This window comes from Fundulus heteroclitus, chromosome 9 (assembly GCF_011125445.2).
Source record: "Fundulus heteroclitus isolate FHET01 chromosome 9, MU-UCD_Fhet_4.1, whole genome shotgun sequence".
Classification (NCBI taxonomy): domain Eukaryota; kingdom Metazoa; phylum Chordata; class Actinopteri; order Cyprinodontiformes; family Fundulidae; genus Fundulus; species Fundulus heteroclitus.
Window position 1 is genome coordinate 25,182,251 of NC_046369.1, and position 16,513 is coordinate 25,198,763.

The following is a 16,513-nucleotide window of genomic DNA, read 5'->3' on the forward strand; positions in this document are numbered from 1 at the left end:
GCATAAGGCGTTCTAGTGTTCAGCAACACTGGGAGCCAGCCCAAAGGAATCTAGTTTGTCTTGTCTGCAGAAAGCCTTAGGATGGATACTGTTGTGTTTTGTACTCTGTCATAAGAATTAAATTACATGAGCGATTGTAACCGTTGCTGAAACACTGCAGCTGTGTTCTCTATTGCAAATGCAATCGCATATACCCACACCAAAAACAGCTGTTTGTGTTGGTGGTCCTAAATCATACAAAAAAAAAAAAAAAAAATGGGCCGGTGTAAATTGGCCTGAATAAATAAGTGGAGCATTATGGCAGGTGCTTCTCCGACTAAAACCTCTAGACAAAACGTCAGAAAATAACACAACGACTTGCGTTCATGTTGCAGAAATGAGTTAAATTTTTTTGAAGAGACTATTAACGGCAGTTGACGTTCCTATTTTTAGGTACGATAACGTCATTCATTTTTGTTTTAAGCTTCTGGCACGAGGAATCCGTCCTCTCAGAACCCCTGCAGGCCTAAACAAATTAGATGTTCTATAATGCATACACTGCCTTCTACAGATGCAAAAGACAATTGGTTGACTTATCCATGTTTATCATGCCTGAGTTCCAACCAGTGTCTCTTTTGTAACTAACAACGTCATCTAAATACGAAACATGTCTCTGGTTTTCTAATTATATCTTTGCTGCTTTGTCCCACGCCAATTCCATCACAGGATCACTTCTTTGGTGGAATGGTCATGATTTGTTGAAGCAAATCTGGAAATGGGGAACTAGTGTTTATCAAATAAATATGAATTAAACTATTTTCTTGCCCCTATCCTCTTAGAAATTCGATCCAGAGGTTGAATTATTGATTTTTGTATTCAGACTCTACAGTCGAATTTAACATTTGTCACTCCTGGCCTTCACGTTTAACGGGACAGTTGTATTCTTGTTTTTTTTGTGGGGTTTTTTTGTCTTTTATTGTGTTTTCCTCCAGATCCTCTATGTCTGCATACAATAAAATGCCAATAGTTTTAAAATCTATAGCCTAAACACCATTTTAAATAAATGGCTATTTCATTTTGGTTTAAGACGGTCAGGTGATTTTTGCCTGGTTTTATCCTGCAGGTAGACTGTTACATAGTGTTGGTGCTTGGAATGCAAGCGTTTGCTCTGAAACAGTTTCTTTTTTTGCAAAGTTTTGAGATATCCAGCAGATTGCTACTCAGGGTATGCACAGCCTGTACGCGTGTAGCAATACCTTAATATCTGCTCTAGCTTCTACAGCAAAAACAAATGCAAAATGGTAAATACTAGAGGAATATGAGAATATTTACTGGTAATTGACAAAAACCCAAGCTGCTGCACTATGAACCGTCTGAAGGCTTTGGAAACTCTTGTAAAACTGCCAAAAGAGCATTGCAGTTATCTAATCTTGAGGAGAAAAGGGCACGAATAAGGATTTTAGCATGCTTAAGCAATACAATCGATGTGATCTTAGTAGTATTTCTCAGACAGAAAAAGGCTGTTGCAGTTCCTTCATGTAATGGTCAAATTAATGGTTTAATGAAAGATTATACTTTAGAATATTGCTGCAGTAAATAGCATCCATAAAAACAGTTGTATTTTCATAATTCTGTTTTTGTTAAGACCATTTAAATTTCAAGCTTTAAGTAGCAAGAAATTACTAGATAACCACTTCTTGACATAATGCAAGCTTAGAGTAGAGTTGTATCAGACCATTGTTGGAAAACTGAAGGAATATATACCTGTAAGTTATTTTGATATGTGTGTGTGTGTGTGTGGGGGGGGGGGTCCAAATGAACAAAGATGTTTTGTAGAGTTGTCAAGCACAAGGGAAACAATAGTGGACTTGATACCGAGCCCTGGGAGACCCTGTGGGAAACGGGAAGTGGTTCTGAGAACGTATTATCAAACTGGCGACACCGATCTTTTGAGCAGGTATGATTTTTAACCACAGTAACGTAATTACAAAGTATGTCTATTAAATTACATTGATCTACTATATCAGAGGAAAAAGTAAGATATAGCAACAATAAGACAGAAAGACAAAGCATGACACTGAGTCTTCACCATTTTTGTGAGTGATGTTTGTGGGAAATGATTTACCTGAAAAACACAGATAGTTCAAGTAAATCATTAGACTTTAGAAAACCTGCAATTGTATTACCGTTGAAAAACTCTGTAGCGTAAATAACTGAAATAGTAATTTAAAAGTTTTCCCAAATTATTTACTGAAACGTTTTCCGTTATAGCTTGATGATGTATTTGTAATTTAAAAAAATCGTAGCACTACTTACTAGCCTGACACAGTTATTAATATTTCAGCCGTATAAACATGCTATTCTGCATGTTTTAACGCTCACAAATCACAAATAATTTGTAAACCCCATTTTACTGTAAATATGCTAATAAACTGTTCTGTTAAAATAACTTTTTTTGTTAATTTCTTTAACTGTTTATTCATTTATTCTTTTGGCAATATAACAATGTTAATATGACAAATACAGACAAAGAACATTACAGCAAAGCATAATACCAGAGGACGGTATACCATATCGTTTTGTTCATACATTCATTGTCAGCCATACAATTCTCTTTAGATCTGGTGTTATATATGTTTGAACTCCTGTTTAAATATTAAGAAAGTTGTTTTGTAGTTGGAAAATATCGATAGATTCCTCTTTATATATATATATATATATATATATATATATATATATATATATATATATATATATATATATATATATATATATATATATATATATGAAGTTTGAGTTAAACTTGATCAGTTTTTTTTAGTAGGATAAGATTAGAATCTAAACAGCACATTAAAATAAGTGATGTTGGGTTTGTCGTTAAAAACAACTCTGGGGACTTCCGTCATGGTTCGGCATAAGCTCATTACGTCATATCCGGCAGACTATCGCTTCCGGATGCGGTGGAGCAGCTAAGACGAAGGAAAGCGCCGCTCCTACAAGGATTAATTAAAATGACAAGACGCTGTCGGTGCAGTTAGCATTGCTCGCATTAAATTCGCGAAGACAGACTCAACCATTTCGGGCTGTTTGTTGCTTTTAGTCTTCCTTCGACCAATTGAGTTGTTTTGCGGAGTGTTTATTATCCTCGAGCTGCTAGCTTAAGCTCCGGCTAGCTGGTGCGCAGACAAACGGCTTCTGTCTGAGATGATAATCGCACTCGCTGCCGTTTAACCTGATATAGCACGCCCTCTTTTCCGTGTTCAGGTGTGTGCAGCTGTCTGCCTGCTTCGGCTGTATTTTTGGAAGCGTTTAGGTCGTTTTTTGTTGGACGAGGTGAGAACGCAACAAAGGGTTTCTACACACAGGGTTTTGGCCATCCTGGCATACAGTCCGGTCGTTTAAAAGACAAAAACAAAGCGACTATAACAACTCGTCTGTAAAACTTTACAAAATGCCTGGAATCTGGACTTCCGTCTCTTCCAGGAAAAGCTTGCCGATAGTTGGTAAATAACACTTCCCTGTCAGCTGCTAGGCTCCACTACTTTGTCCTTGTTCCGCTGACAGGGCGCTCGACACTACATTCCGCGTTGGATCTGAAGAGGAAGGCGACAACCTTTATTTGTTTTATCCCCGTTTGGCTAAGCAAAGTTTATTTTTTCCACACGCAAAGATCTTCAGCTCAACAGGTACGTCGGCCTTTTCAGTCTGGCATGATGTGAATTAGAGCAGCTTTCTTTTTCATAGACGCCTTATCCATAAGATCTTATAATTATTTTGGGTCTCTGTAAGTTTAAAAATCTCCCTCCCAATGGCAGCAGACTGTGCAGCAGGTGATTTCAGTTTTTGAAAATTGGACAAGCAGAGGGCAATAGAGGAGTCAGCTTAAGAAATTAAGCAAATAGTGGCTAATTATCTGACAAAGTGGCTCGCACTTGAGCTCCAGCTTTAACCAAGACCTGTTGCCTCCAATTCAAGCCTGTTTGCTACCCGATGAGTGATGTGAGCGATGCCTTGTTTTTTCGTTTATCGTCTATTTTAAGTTTCCACCACAATACTGTGTAAAATGTCTTAATAGAAAACCTATGGGGGAAAATAGACATGGTTTAGGAACATCTCCAGACCACATTTAAAAGTTTGGAAGCAGAATGTAAAAAAATGAGGAAAGGAATCAAAGCTAGACGAGACAGAATTTTGTTTCAAATCTCTGGATTTTGTAAATCTTGTGGCACGCCGATGACGGTTTCAGACAATTTTGCTACTTCAAGACCTGTAATATAAAAGAGTGAAATAGGATTATGATTAGAAATGCTTTTTTCTAGCCTAGCTCCTAAGCAGTCATAGGTTATTTGTACTAGGAGCATATTTGATATAATGGTTATCTAAGAGCAGGCACTATAAAAGTGTTGTACTTTTTTTTTTTAAACAAAGACAGAATGGTGGTGATTTGAAATTATAATCTTTAGTAACTTACATTTGGGATAATGCAGATCCGTACCCTAACTGATGCCCATATTCTTGAATCTAGCATCTTAAAACACCATAAATATGCTGTGCTCTGTTTAGCCTTCCTCTTAACTACAAAAAGTCTTTGACAACCTGATTCAACAGCAGGAACATAAAAAAAAAAAGTTTTCTTTAACAAAAACATTTTACATCTTTAGTGCGTCCTCTGGATCCAAAAAAAATAGTTGGCTTTGAGCAGTTTTCCCCACCGTTGTTGTTATGCAACCAAGAAGTGCTGTGGTGCATTCACTGATAAGAAAAACATGGGACTTTTTGAATTTCTCACAGGCTGAAAATTGACCTGTTCAAGTCAACAGCTCCAAACCGTGGCCCAGTGCTGTGGATTTTGTTCATTTATTGCTAAACACTTGTGCTTTAGTTGCTTATATGTTCCAGAAACGTGTTTGCGCCTATTTATGATGTTTCTATGCGGTCATTTTCCAAGTTCCTCAACAAAGAAAACAAAAAAAAAATGTCAGATGTCGTAGACCACAATCAATGATACATAGTTTCTTCATGTTTGTTTAGCCACTCCAACTACAAATATGCAACTGTAAAAAAACAAATCTATATTTAGACACGCTTCTTTGCTCAGCAGTTTATTAACCTAATGATATAAATTTTACTGTAGTTACACTTGTAGTAAATCAAACATAAACTTTAGTCAAACATAAATGTTTTGCTGCCGACAGACAAAAAAGGCTCACGTTTGTCACATATCTTTTCTAATATGTCCAAACTAAATTTGCCATTGTGTACCCAGAGTTCCCAGCGATCATCTATATTATACTCGTTAGCAACTTGCCAGAGATATAAAAATGCTCCTCGTCAGGACTGCCACCCCCACACAAAGTGCTTCGCACATGACATTGTAATGAGGCTCATGTCGTGTCGGCATGGAGCTGATGTATGTATATTCACGGGTACAGTGGCCCTCTTGTCCTCCTGTCCCACAGTGAAGGATGAATGGCCTCTCTCTCAGAGAGCTCTGCTGCCTGTTCTGCTGCCCACCATGCCCGAGCCGCATCGCAGCCAAGCTGGCCTTCCTGCCTCCGGAGCCCACGTACGCCTTTCTGCCGGACCCTGAAACGGGCCCGCCCACTCCGGGCGCAACCGGGACGTCGAGCCTGCGGTCAAGGAGTGGAGCCTCGGTTTCTGGAAGCGGGGGAGCTGGTGGCGTGGAGGGGAGGTGGAAGCTTCACCTGACAGAGCGGGCCGAGTATCAGTACTCCCAGCGAGAGCTCGACACCATCGAGGTCTTCCTCACTCGCTCCAGCAGGGGCAACAAAGTCGGCTGCATGTATGTGCGCTGCTCACCGAACGCCAGGTGAGAAACTTGAAAGTGCTCCCTTAATGAAAACAAAATTGAGTGTGTGTAATGCGTTTTAAAGGTGTCTTCGCATTTTTAATTAATTTTTGGTTGTCACATTTGCTCAGATCATAAGCTCCAGTCCTCAACGACCGTTATGCAGCAAATGTTTTACGCGTCTCTGGTTAGACACACTGGTATGAAATGTTTAGGTGTCAGGAATCTATAGAACTTTATTGCACACTTAGTAGGATATTTAGAAATGTCATTTAGCTTTGATGGACCTGAAAATTGTCTAAATGTTGGCAGAAAGTGGTTCTCGAGGACTGGAGTTTCTACTGCTGATCAATTTAAAGAGACGCACCAATCAGAGAGGTGTAGCTGATTTCTGATTTTGTTTAGTTTTTTTGTAAAGTTTAGGTATCATAATATGATTTTATAACCGACAGGAAAATATATTTATTTTTGGCCAACTTTGTCTATAATTTTCTTTAGTAACAACGTCCACACCAAAGAGTGTTTTTCGATCAGGAACTAGCAGTGCTTTAAAATGCTGTGTTCAAAGGTTGGAGTGAGATTAATTTTTGAAGTTCCTCGATAGCTAGTTGATTAGTTCTTTTCAAACTCAAAATAGTCCTGAGTCTAGTATTTTGTTTTCACATTTAGGCTTCCTTTTGTTTCTGTTGACTTAACTCACCCAGATTTTCTAATGGATCTCTGCCAACTAAAACTCCTTTCCTCTAATGAAATCTAACCCTCTTCTTTCTTTCTGACTCTATAGAAACTTGAAATTTGAGTTCCCCTTGTTTGGTTTTTATTGTAGTGATCATAGTGAAGCAGGGCGTTACAAGTGATATTAGTATCCAGTAAGTCAGAGACAAAGTCGTCACAGGTCTGTGTCATTGACCATATATGATCAGTATGTAGGTTTATGGTGCTGGTTTAAACATTGACAGACACAACAGACACTGTTGTGAGATATGGACATAATTTAGATTCACCGAGGGACCCACCCTGCTAATTTGAGCAGTTGCTGATTAACTTATAAAGTCAATTAAAAAATAAACTGGCAAAACTGGAAAACCGACTTCACTAGCGTGTTTTTTCCACTATTAACGATAACAAAATGCTTATTGATAATTAAATATTTATCAGTTACCAGATAAAATCCTATTATTTGGAACCATCAACAACTAAACAGATGTTATTCCTAACCATAATTTTAACATTTAAGGAAACTGAAGCTCATCTCCCAAACACTTCCCTTAAATCTGTCTCTCCTCAGATTTACCGTGCTTTTCTCACATGGCAACGCGGTCGACCTTGGCCAGATGAGCAGCTTCTACCTCGGCCTCGGCACTCGTATCAACTGCAACATCTTCTCCTACGACTACTCCGGTTATGGAGTCAGTACGGGAAAGCCCACCGAGAAGAACCTGTACGCCGACATAGACGCCGCCTGGCACGCTCTGCGTACACGGTAAGTCATTAGGAAATCGCCTCATGCTTGCTCTGCTCTCCCAGAGTTTTTTTTTTTTTTTTTTTTATAGCTTGTTTATGCCTAGAGTTTATCAAATGGAAGATATGGTCTTGTAAAAAAAAGCTTAGGGCACACGTACAAGTTTGTGTTTCTCTAACACATTTGAGGCATTTTGTATTTTAAAACTTTCTATGCCGAGCCCCCCTCCCCCCCCCTTTATGGGAACGTAGTTTTCCAGGGCCCCCCCATCTCTGGATGAGACTGTCACATATGATTTTAGTTGAGGTAAAGAAAATGAAGGAAAATCAGTACTGATCAATGAAGTGTTTTTCATGTCAAGTAAAAAAATTAACAAATTTTTTTTTAATCCTTTTTTGCTTCTGGTTTTGTCTTATCAAAATAAAGAAGCAATTAAAATGGTCTTTAGTTTAAATCCAACCTCCATAAATTATTAAAAATGATATATAAAACTAAATCTGTAAATCTTTAGGATCTGTTAAGTTAATTTGTGCCCAAAATATGCAACTAAACTATAAATGTAGATATTTTTGACTTATTGTTCAGGCTCAAAATGTTTTTAGATTTGGTATCAATATTGGTTAAAAAAATTATGAATCTTTTTATTTTAGCTATGCAAAAAAATGTATTTCCTGAATTTCTTATGCCATTGTTTTGTCAATAAATGTGAACTACTTCTTTTATCTTAGGATACAATTTTTGGTAAAGGACCCAATATTTACGAGTAAAACATGAAATTAACTTCCACGTCTCCTCATTATAAAATTTTTGTTTTTATTTGCACCAAAACTACAGAGGAACTGAACAGCTCTGCATCTAGACAGATGCATGTGAGAGCGTGTGCATGGGGCCCGCGTAATGCAGGACAGCGCTGGCTAACAATGGAGCCAAGCTACCGGAGCTCCACCAGAGCATCCGCAGTCGTGTCGCCGTGGAAACGAGCTTTTTGTTGACACTCAGTGGGACAGTTGAGACTGGAGACAAGTCAACTGTCTAGAAACTGGAAACTGCACGATATATAAATATCAAGAAGGTTCTCCTGTCATGACACTTACCGATGAGAATTTAGCTTTAATATTAATTTTAACAATATCGAAAGTAAATTTAAAGATGTTCCTGGTGAGGAATTTATTAGGGCAGAAACATGAGCCTAGTAATGGCTGTAAAGCGGTCTTAAAATAATTTGAAATTAGCCATTCGGTAGTACAGGAAGGGTCTGAAACATATGAATGTTCAAAACACCAACATCTCTTCATCCAAACAAGTTCTCCCTGAAAGCAGAATGCAGAATCCTGGAAAACAGTCTTCAGAAACTCTGAGACATCACCAGGGGACCTACAGCAGGACAGTGCACACCTCAGCGATCTGAGACTGCTAAAAGTTCAACTTCCATGGCAGGTTTTTATAGAGGAAACCTTTGCTTTCCAAGAAAAACACTAAGAGCAGGTTGAAGTTTACTATAGAAACTGTATACAGATGCAGATTAGCGTAAAAATAATGAATTTGGACACTAGAGCAAAGGACATATTTGGCATAAAGAAAATGCAGCATTACCAGAAAATAACCTCGTGTCATGGCTTTGGGAGGACCAGTTTAGTTCACCATCATAGAATCCACCCTGAATCCTGTCGTGCATCAGAAGATGTTGGAAAAAATGCAAGATTATGGGTTCACAAATTTAAGCCTGAGCAAGACTGGACGCTGCAACATGACAATCACTGGTCTATATATACCATCAAATCGACCAAGAACTGTCTGAGAAGCCAGAAATAGAAACTGCTAGGCCTGGTCAAAGCTCAGGTCTTACTCTCCTTGAGATCCTGTATGGTAACTTGAAATCACCGTCTCTGCAAGAAAACCCTCAAACATTTCAAAGTTCAGAGTGAGGGCAAGTATTTCTCAGACTGAAGCCAGAGGCCGGTGGACGGCTACATGAAGCTTCTCACTGAGATTATTTCAACTCAAGGGGGTAACACTACCTACGGGGGTAGGGCGCCTTTCCTCAATTAGAAAACACACGTTTGTTTTGTTTAATGAGGACAAGGAGGATATTTTCTTCTGTTGAAGTGTGAATAAATTATTTAATGAGATGTCCCATGTTTTTCACATAACTGTAGGTATAACATGTTCATATTAGCTTCAGTCTGTGAAGATGGGGGGGCTGGGGTTAGCATGACAAGGTGATGGTGATAACATTTGTGTTTTATTTCACGGTTTATGTGCAATGATCGTATGCCTCCAGGCAAAGACTAAAACCCAAGTTATGTTTTGACTTCCAAATAACTTTTATTCACATCAGTATCCCTCTAAAGTTCATAAAGCTCAATTAAAAGCAGTGCATAAATGTTCAACCAAGCAAACTTTCTGTACGGATGCCAGATGTGCCGAACAGTTTGGAGCAGCGGACTCCAAAAATGGCAGGAATTAAAAGTTTCTGTGTCTGCTAAGCTTAAATTAGTCAAAGCCTTTTGTTTTACTTTATGCAAGTATGTCAATTTTCAACATTTCTGCAGCTGGGACTTTTAAAATGAATACATTCTATTTTGGAGAAATATTTATATAAATAGGGTGAGAAAATGGGGACATTTTCTGTTTGCTTGTTTTTCCTGCTCTTCATCTCAACACCCCTTTACTCTCTTCATTTTAACCAGATATTGCATAGTCCCAGAGAACATCATCCTGTACGGCCAGAGCATCGGCACCGTTCCCACCGTGGACTTGGCGTCGCGGTACGAGTGCGCTGCCGTGGTTCTTCACTCACCGTTAACGTCGGGGATGAGAGTTGCCTTCCCTGAAACGAAGAAGACCTACTGCTTTGACGCTTTCCCCAAGTAAGTCTCTGCAGAGTGTTTTAAATATTTTCTCACCTGGTACTCGGCATACTAAGTCTCTATCTATGTTTCGGGTCAATTCATACCCAAAGTGTGGTCTGGGGGCCAATTGCGGCCCCTGGAAAGATTTTATGCGGTCCCCAATGGGGATTCAAGAATGGTATAAGTTTGGTCCAACAGGTAGTTGATGTAGATAAGACGTTTTTTACTGATAAAGAAGCTTGTTCCTAAAATACAAAATGTTAGGTACTACACATTTTGCCTTTTATTATAATTTCTTACTAAACAGGATGAGGAATGCCCCGTCAGATGTGACGTAGATGTTGCGTCAATCTTCTTCGTCAAGCAAACCATTTTTTAATATAATCAAATAACTTGTTTACTTTTTTTTTTTTGTCATGTCAATGCAAAGCACTTTGTTCCAAAAAGAATCTGGCTTGTCTAGATGAGCTTTTGCGAACAACAAGCAACCATTTGTAGCATGAGTGCAGAAATGGCTCCTTTGTCATCGACCTGACATACAGATGTTTAGCAGCTGTATTGCAGAACGCTGCACAGATGCAGCACGTGCAGCGAGATGTTCCTGCAGCTCTGCACAGGTAATCTGTGGGTTGTCTGGAATTATTCCCATAATCCTCTGGATCCTCCTGGGTTTTCTTGGCCTGCCAGGCCTGGGTTTACCAGCAGCTGTGGCTTTGTGTTTCCTGATTACGACTCTTCCATTTGAAAGTGACCGTTTGAACCTCTGAGATAGCCTTTTGTAGCCTCTCCCTGAACCGCGATCCTGAGCAATCTTTGTTTTTAGATCTTTTGAGCGTTGCTTTCAGGATGGCATGCTGTCACTCCTCAAAGGGAGAGAGTCAAAGGGAGGCACAACTTGGAACTAGCCATCATAAAAGGCTTTCTCATGACTGGACACAACGGTCTATGCCGTTCAGGGCCTAACTTGATGGTGCAAGTGATCAGTGTGGAGCTGTTTCATGTGTTCAAATCAGCAGAATTAGATTGGTATACTAGTTCTTGTTCCCATTTTATTTAATTTCATACAAGTAGTTATTGCTTCACAGAAAACCATTGTTGTGAAGTCTCCCCTGGACTTGGGTGTTACTAGGAAATAACAGATGTATGCTGGGAAGGCTTCCCAAACGTTTTCTATACCGCACATGTTGCCTATCGGGTATTACGTTGGCAACTATTATTCAGCCATTTTTACAAGATGAAGAGATTGAACCAGTACAACAGGTATTTTAAATTTGATTTGCATTTGTTTCCGCTTGTATTAAAACGTATCTGCTCTCTTCAATAGTGCTGCGGTACAGGTTTTGTCCATCAACATATCGCTGTTTAAGACCATGTAATTATCAGTTTACTGTTTGTCCGATAATGCTTCAAAGATAGAACAAATGCTTTTTCTTTTTAGTAATTCTTTAAGTAAAAGTTACTTCAACCTGCCTATAAGAGCAGTCATTTTTAAACGAGTGCCTCCTGTTTAAAATAAAATTAGAGCTTAGATTTCAAACTGTAGCATTTTGTACTAGTGATTAGCACAATTAGCATGGTACAAAAAACAACAACTGCGCGTGTGCTTCCTGTAGAGTGTAGATCCTCACCTATACACGCCAACATTTCCATAATCCTGCAAATGTTGCCCAATCTAGCATGTGCCATTACAGAGATTGGAGCCAGATCAAACCTAGCTACTTACTATCCTCCATTCAGCCTTCCTGTTTCCTGTGTGATATCTGCCCTCTCTAAGCCTCTTGACGACTAAATGAACCACAAATGTGTCTCATGTATTCTGCCACAGCACTGTTCAGTTTCACAGCTTCTGGGGACTTTAGTTTTCTCTGCTTCACTCTGCAACTTTAAGGGAAAACGACACGTCTGAGTAACGTTAGCCAGCTAAAGGACGCTAACCGCGGCTAATGGCGAATAACAAAACATTAATTGAGCAGCTAAAGCTAAATGCGGCTAGCGTAGCCTAGTAGCATGCTAGCCACAGCTAATCACACATTAATGCACACCCGCGGTAAATCTGACATCAGTAATGCGTTTATAGGGTAGTTTACGCATGACGTCAAATAAACCTTTGGTCTTATTTGACACAAAAGAATTAACAAACCAAGATGAATTTCCTTTTTGGGCTTGAAGTGCAAACCTTAAAATAAGGCCAAATAAATAAAATGTTCCGCTTGAACAAAGATAAGTGTCTCTATTGTGATAAAGGCAATAACTTGCCTTTTCACAAAACTCACACGTCAGCTGCCTGTGAGACAGCGCTGAGGGAATAGGCAGACCCCACGCAGCTCTAGCAGTTGCGGTGTGCCACGATCAAATACATGTAGCGGAAACCGACCCTATTTCCACTATACATTTTTCTAAACATATATTCAACTTTGCAAGCTTTTACCAAACTTATATCAGGACTGATATACGTTTTTTTTGCAGTGGCAAAAATAAAAGTTTAGATTTCTCCAAAAATTAAATCTTCATAAATTGCAAATTTTAATTGATAAAATTGATTTATCACCCAGCCCTACTTAAAACCAGTTAAAATTGAGGCTTCTGTAAGTTACCCCCCCCCCCCTTGTTTTTGAGTGATGCGTGTCTAACGTTTCTTTCTTTTGTTTTTTGTTTTTCCAGCATTGAAAAGGTGTCTAAAATCACTTCTCCGGTTCTCATCATCCACGGCACGGAGGATGAGGTGATCGACTTTTCCCACGGCTTGGCCCTGTACGAGCGCTGCCCTAAGGCCGTTGAGCCCCTGTGGGTGGAGGGAGCGGGACACAATGACATTGAGCTGTACAGCCAGTATCTGGACCGCCTGCGACATTTCATTGGACAGGAATTGGCCGTTCAACACGCCTGACCTCCACAACCACATCATCATGTCGTTAGATTCCTCCTCTGGCACGTAAAGAGCCGCCTCTCTGTGTGTCCTCTTAACTTTCCACCACGGCCCGCATAGTGTCCCACACACTGTTACTGCGGGCCTTAAAACGGACCACGGACCCACGAGGCTCAAAGGAAATCCTTTAAAATCAGAAATGTTTAAGTGCGGAAGACGACGTTTAGACTGTTTCATTTAGCAGAAACCTAAATAGTACTGATCATGTTTTAACAGGGCAGTTAATGCATCTCTATCCTGTGCAATACCATGGACCCAGTCCACAGAAGAATGACTTGATGGTGTTTTAAAGAAGAAACTGCTAAGAAACCACGCCGGTTTTCTTGTCCACTGATACCGCGTGTGTGTGTGAGTGCGTGTGTGTAAAACTTTAATCTGTTAACTAAAGTTGGCAGAGTAACGTCGAAGCATGAGAAACACTTTTGTTGAAAAAGTCTTCATGCTGTAAAACAGGGATTTTTGTTTTGTTTGTTTTACAGAGATTTCAAAGGAGATTCCATATCTGATTTTACTTCAATTCTAACGCCTCTAGAATCAAGGGAAAAACCATAGACAAGATAATAGTGATAATAAATACAGTTTCAGGTTAGATTTGATTTCCTGTGGTCTTTGGAGTGGCATTGGACTGCGTTGCGTTGGAGGACCGTTTTGTCTTACTTACGCGTGTACTGTGGTCCGTATTTCTAGGGGGAAAGGGAAATCTGTACGGAAATAAGTTTATATTCCGAGTCTTTGATTTAGTTTCCACTGCACTCAATGTTCTGCTCAGGTAACCCTGTTTTTGACATTGGATGTCGGCGTATTCTTCGTTTAGTGTGCTCTGAGCTGGATTCGTGTCATCTCTAATTGTAAACCAAGTAATAAACCAAAGTTTGATCTAAAAACTACGGTACTGATCACAGCAAAGGTTGGTGAGAGTTGGACCTCCATGTCTTCCTCTCAGCAACACGCGCGGATCCCGGTAGGGGGAGCGGGATTGACTAGATTTGGAGAGAAGAACGGCTTTCAGTACCCGTCTCGTTTCTTCGTTTAGTGAAATGTTCGAGAGTCTGTTGGCTCTTTTTGTTTCGTCTGTCCTGCTTATCTCTCACGCCACCTCACAGCTGCACATTTTTCTGCAACACCAAGGTTGCCACTAACACTAAACAGGCATTGGTCGTCTACGCCAAGCCTGTAAATGTTGTTTTTTCTATATATATAGTAATACTGTTGGTTTTAACTCAAACCTGAGGCTCATTTCTGCCATCATATAGTGAATAAAACTTCCATTGTGAAGAAATAAGTTATCTAGGTGCAGTTCAGTTAATTTCTATTAGTGACTGAGCTTCATTCCCAGCATGTTCGGTGAAATACAGAGGCATACCAGTGAAGTAACGTGGTTCGCTGGCTGTTTTGGGGCTAATTTTCGTTATTCTGTCATTTTTAACCACTATCATTTAGTAAAACATCAAGATGAAAGTAGAATTGTCCCCATTTCCTTCAGTGCATTTATTAACCCGTAAAGTCTCTGTGCACCTCCATAGAAGAGCTGCGTCATCACAAATCTTGATCTGTATTTTTTATTTTCTTGCAACACTTATTTTTGTTTGTTTTTGCAGATCATTTTAATTTTTTTCTACCATCACAAAGATTTTATACAATTTTTTTTTTTTAATGTGGCTGATCTGTCCATTCAGGTTAACTAAAAAGGAAAATAAATGTTCCTCGACCACTATATATATATATATTTTTTCCCCTATGCCGTCTGCTTGATGAGACGGCAAACTAGAAAATCTTCCATCTGCAATGAAAGTTATTCTGTTTAATGCTACGGATACAGCATCTTTGACACTTATGGGTCCATTTTGAGCTCTGAAGAGATGGACTGCAACAGTTTTCAAGGTTTCTCGTCATTGTTTTTAATCGGCGTCAACCAAAGCTGATGTTTTCTGTCGTCACATGCTTCAGGGGAAACTAAATGTTTTTTTGTTTTTTTTTCTTTCCCCCCCTGTCTCATATTTACGCCTCTCTGTCTTCTAAGCTGATTTTGAGTCTGTGTCTGAGTTATGTCGATTAACAAACTGTGTGCGCTGATGGAAACACCATGACACAGGAACTTGTAGATCCAGCGGCTCCTAATGAGCTGCAGGCCTCATGTTAACACACTCCTGTTGTATACCATACTGTCAATTTTTCCAGTTTTTAAAGGTTTTGTTTTACTCCAAGAGTTGAAGAGAAAGTCAATAAAACATACCCAGAAATGTATTGTTTATTTTCTTTTTTCTTTTTTTTTTTTTTCATCAAGTGTTTGTGTGCCAAAAGGTGTCGGATAAATTTCTTTTGGGTTTTCCCTATTGTTTGAAGGAATGTTGTTTTTGTGTCTCTGTCTGGTTTAGTCTTTCACTCAAGGCTTTCCTGGCACTCTGTGAATAAACACCTCTCAGGGCTTGCTGAGGAAAATCCCAGAATTACTTGAATATATAATTGGCTGATTGGTAAACAAGCTTCTAATTTCACTTTTTGACTCGGCTGTTTTAGTCATCTGTTGGATGGCCTTTTTAAGTCACAAAGGATAAAGTTCAAATGAGGTTTTATCTAAACCAGGACAAGGACTGTGACGTGTCCCTGCCTGTCTGCTGCCACGGTGAGCTGTGGGAAACTGAGACAGATGGGAGCGTGAGCTGCACTCACTCTTTCAGCTCAAACGCTCCTATACAGACTAAACGCAGCTGCAGCAGCAGGTCCCCGCCCCTCCTTGTCCCAGGCAAAGAGAGTGCAGGCTGACCTGCTGCAGCCAAATAACAATCGGCAACCCTTTGACACAGCCGGGAGCGCAGAAAAGACGCCGCCTTGCTGAACCGTGCCAAGCCACGACAACACATGAGTCAGAAGTAGTCTGACAGCCGCTGTTAAAGCGTTTTGTATATAAAGCGCCTTTTTTTTTTTTTTTTTTTTTTTTTTTTTTATCTGGCTGACAAGTCTCAAGAAAGATCATCCATGTTTCATTGACCTGTGACACAGATGTAATCTGCTGCCATTCAAAGTTCGCAGTAGCTACCTGTGTAAATACTTTCTCCTTCCAGTGTGTAAATGATGTGCACTGACTTGACATTTAATTCCCTTACGCCGTAAAATATTCAAACCGGATAGCTAGTAATGATGCCGAGACAGAAGGCTCCTCCTTGGACTGTTTAGCATGCAAAACAATTTTTATATGTTTCCTGCAATGGTGGCTATTCACAAGAGATTTATGTTATATTTCCCTGATATTGAGTTTGCCCTGTTGGCTGTTTTCTGCTGTGGGTTGATATTTCTGCCCGGATTCACTCGGTGAACATTCAAGGACAGACCCAGCTTCTGCCAAGTGCCAGTAATAAATATCTGCACCGACCGACAAATCATATTTACGGCGTGTCAGTGATGCTGGGGCTGCTTGACTGATGTTGGCCCACAGTCTCATCTCAAGAGCTCCACTTCCTCTCCACCAGCACCACCCAACGTGCCAG

General features: G+C 39.8%; 1 protein-coding gene across 1 annotated transcript; it reads left to right on the forward strand.

Annotated features, from left to right (window-relative positions):
- The first annotated feature begins 2,908 nt into the window (after window positions 1–2,908).
- abhd17ab (abhydrolase domain containing 17A, depalmitoylase b) lies at window positions 2,909–15,272 on the forward strand. Its single transcript, XM_012864786.3, has 5 exons — window positions 2,909–3,665; window positions 5,439–5,809; window positions 7,077–7,271; window positions 9,941–10,120; window positions 12,764–15,272. The coding sequence occupies exons 2-5, from the start codon at window positions 5,445–5,447 to the stop codon at window positions 12,987–12,989; spliced, it is 966 nt and encodes a 321-aa protein (XP_012720240.1). The 5' UTR covers window positions 2,909–3,665; window positions 5,439–5,444; the 3' UTR covers window positions 12,990–15,272.
- Window positions 15,273–16,513: the final 1,241 nt, after the last annotated feature.